The sequence below is a fragment of the Pollachius pollachius genome, assembly GCF_949987615.1.
Source record: "Pollachius pollachius genome assembly, chromosome: 7".
Lineage (NCBI taxonomy): Eukaryota > Metazoa > Chordata > Actinopteri > Gadiformes > Gadidae > Pollachius > Pollachius pollachius.
The window spans coordinates 3373376-3375875 of record NC_136940.1 but is presented as its reverse complement, the minus strand read 5'-3'; the positions used below and the strand labels follow the sequence as shown (position 1 = coordinate 3375875).

The following is a 2500-nucleotide window of genomic DNA, read 5'->3' as shown; positions in this document are numbered from 1 at the left end:
TGTTAAAGTAAAACCCAAATCAAACATCTACAACAGCACCCCCTGTGGTCAAACAGAGACTAGTACTACTTTAGCTGTATCAGTCTGTTCATTAACTGTTTACATAAATATCAGTTTTAGATAAATGAAAAGTCAGACGATGCGGTGTGAAGTCATACCGGGGAAAACAGCCTCGATGTACCATGTGGCTACGGCGTAAATAACGGCGTCCACGTACAGCATGACGATGGCGGTGGTGAAGTTGTAGGTGTCTCCCTCGCTGGGACTGGAGTGGAGGTTGTACCACTGGATGCCCTCGCCCTGCTCCTCGTACTGGGAGAAGTACTCACACCCGAACCCGAAGGCCACGGGGGACAGGAAGCTCTGAAGGGACATTGGAAATGAGCGTGTTAGCTTATTAGAACATTGTTAGCACACTCCGCTTTAACGTCCATGCTTGTCTATTTAACCGCAACACATCTATTTTAATGCTAGTACTAGTACTGTACTATTGCTATTTTTAAATCACATTTTATCCAACCAAATGCAACACAATGTGTTGTACATTAAAACAATATAAAATAAAATGTAAAATGAAAATAAAATAAATGTAAAATGAAAATAAAATAAATGTATGCATTGAAAAGAATTAAAATGTATATTGAAATATAAATTGTATTAAAATTAAAATATCTTTATATTAAATATATAAAATTAAAATATCTTTATATTGAATATACATTTAATGTATATTAAAGCCATGTGTAGCCAAAAGTGCAGCGAACAGCACCAAATATAGTGAATATTTATAGCAAATAGCAACAGTTATAGTACATAGCACATAAATAGTTATTAGCTCTAGCAACAGCACTAGCTTCCACTAGCACTAGTGCTACCACTAGCTCCCCCTAGCACTAGCTTCCACTATCACTACTGCTACCACTAGCTTCCCACCAGCACTATATTCCACTAGCACTAGCGCCACCACTAGCTCCCCCTAGCACTAGCTTCCACTAGCACTAGCGCCACCACTAGCTTCCACTAGAACTACCGCTACCACTAGCTTCCCACTAGCACTAGCTCCCCCTAGCACTAGCTTCCACTAGCACTAGCGCTACCACTAGCTCCCCCTAGCACTAGCTTCCACTAGCACTAGCGCCACCACTAGCTTCCCCCTAGCACTAGCTTCCACTAGCACTAGCGCCACCACTAGCTCCCCCTAGCACTAGCGCCAGCAGCGGTCGGTGGGACTCACGGCCAGGACCCGGTGGCTGGTCTTGAGGTGGTCCCTCCAGGCCACACAGAGCACGTAGGGCAGGTAGAGGCTGAAGTAGAGCAGCCCGCCGCACGCCGCCGCCAGGTTGGCCCGCGAGAAGAAGGTGCTGATGAGGAAGCACTGCATGATGGTCGCCGTGGCGAACGCCGTCAGGAAGAAGAAGACCACCGAGGGGTCGCTGTACGGCAGGATGTCCCCCCACTGGAGGGGGGAGAGGGAGGGGAGGGGAGGGGAGGGGGAGGAGGAGAGGAGAGGAGAGGAGGGGGGAGAGGGAGGGGAGGGGGAGGGGAGGGGGAGGAGGAGGGGAGAGTGGAGAGAGGAGGAGGAGGAGAGGAGAGGATGGAGGAGGAGAGGAGAGGGAGGAGGGAGGAGAGGAGAGGGAGGAGGGGGAGGAGGAGAGGAGGGAGTGCAGAGAGGAGGAGGAGGAGGAGAGGAGGGGGAGGGATGAAAACAGACAGGAAGGTGAGGAAGGAGAGGAGGAGGAGGAGTGGAGAGAGGAGGAGGAGGGAGAGAGGAGGAGGAGGAGTGGAGAGAGGAGGAGGAGGGAGAGTGGAGAGAGGAGGAGGAGGAGGAGAGGAGAGGGAGGAGGAGAGGAGGGGGAGAGAGGGAGGAGGAGGGAGAGGAGGGATGAAAACAGAAAGGAAGGTGAGAGGAAGATGAGGGAGGACGAAGGAGGAGGGAGAAGAACGTAAGTAGATTACTATGGAGTGCGTACGATGGCCTATGACTGTGAGCGGGATATGTATGCGTTCAGATTTGTGAGTGTGAAGGGGGTGCTGATTAATGTTCTTAGATTTAAGATTACTTTAGTTTGTTTACTTGACAATTAACCTCAAAGGAGGACGAATACACGGTTGCAACACCGATGCACACGCACAACTAAAGTACCCTCAAAGACAACCCCAACCCCAATGTGGCCCGTGTGCGTGTGTGTGTCTACATCGACGTTTCCTCATAGTAGTTGTCGTAATTGTGCGCGTGTGCGTCTAAATCTACGCCTCCTTATTGTAGTTGTCGTAATTGTGCGCCAGTGTGCGTCTAAATCTACGTCTCCTTATTGTAGTTGTCGTTATTGTGTGTGTGCGTCTACATCGACGTCTCCCTATTGCAGTTGTCCTACGTGTGTGTGTGTGTGTGTGCGTGTGCGTGTGTCTACATCGACGTCTCCTTACTGTAGTTGTCGTACGTGTCTGTCTGTCTGTCTGCTGTCTGTCTGTCTGTCTGTCTGTCTGTCTGTCTGTCTGT

The 2500-nt window shown here is 49.5% G+C and overlaps 1 protein-coding gene across 1 annotated transcript in view; it reads right to left on the bottom strand.

Annotated features, from left to right (window-relative positions):
• The window catches only part of abca7 (ATP-binding cassette, sub-family A (ABC1), member 7), a 24123-nt gene extending 22659 nt beyond the window's left edge, over positions 1 to 1464 (bottom strand). The window contains exons 1-2 of the mRNA XM_079739775.1: positions 1235 to 1464; positions 159 to 363 (exon numbers count right to left, since the gene is read on the bottom strand). Coding sequence (XP_079595901.1) covers positions 159 to 363; positions 1235 to 1381 — 352 coding nt within the window. The 5' untranslated portion in view covers positions 1382 to 1464. The remainder of the gene's footprint in view (positions 1 to 158; positions 364 to 1234) is intronic.
• Between the last annotated feature and the right edge of the window lie 1036 nt (positions 1465 to 2500).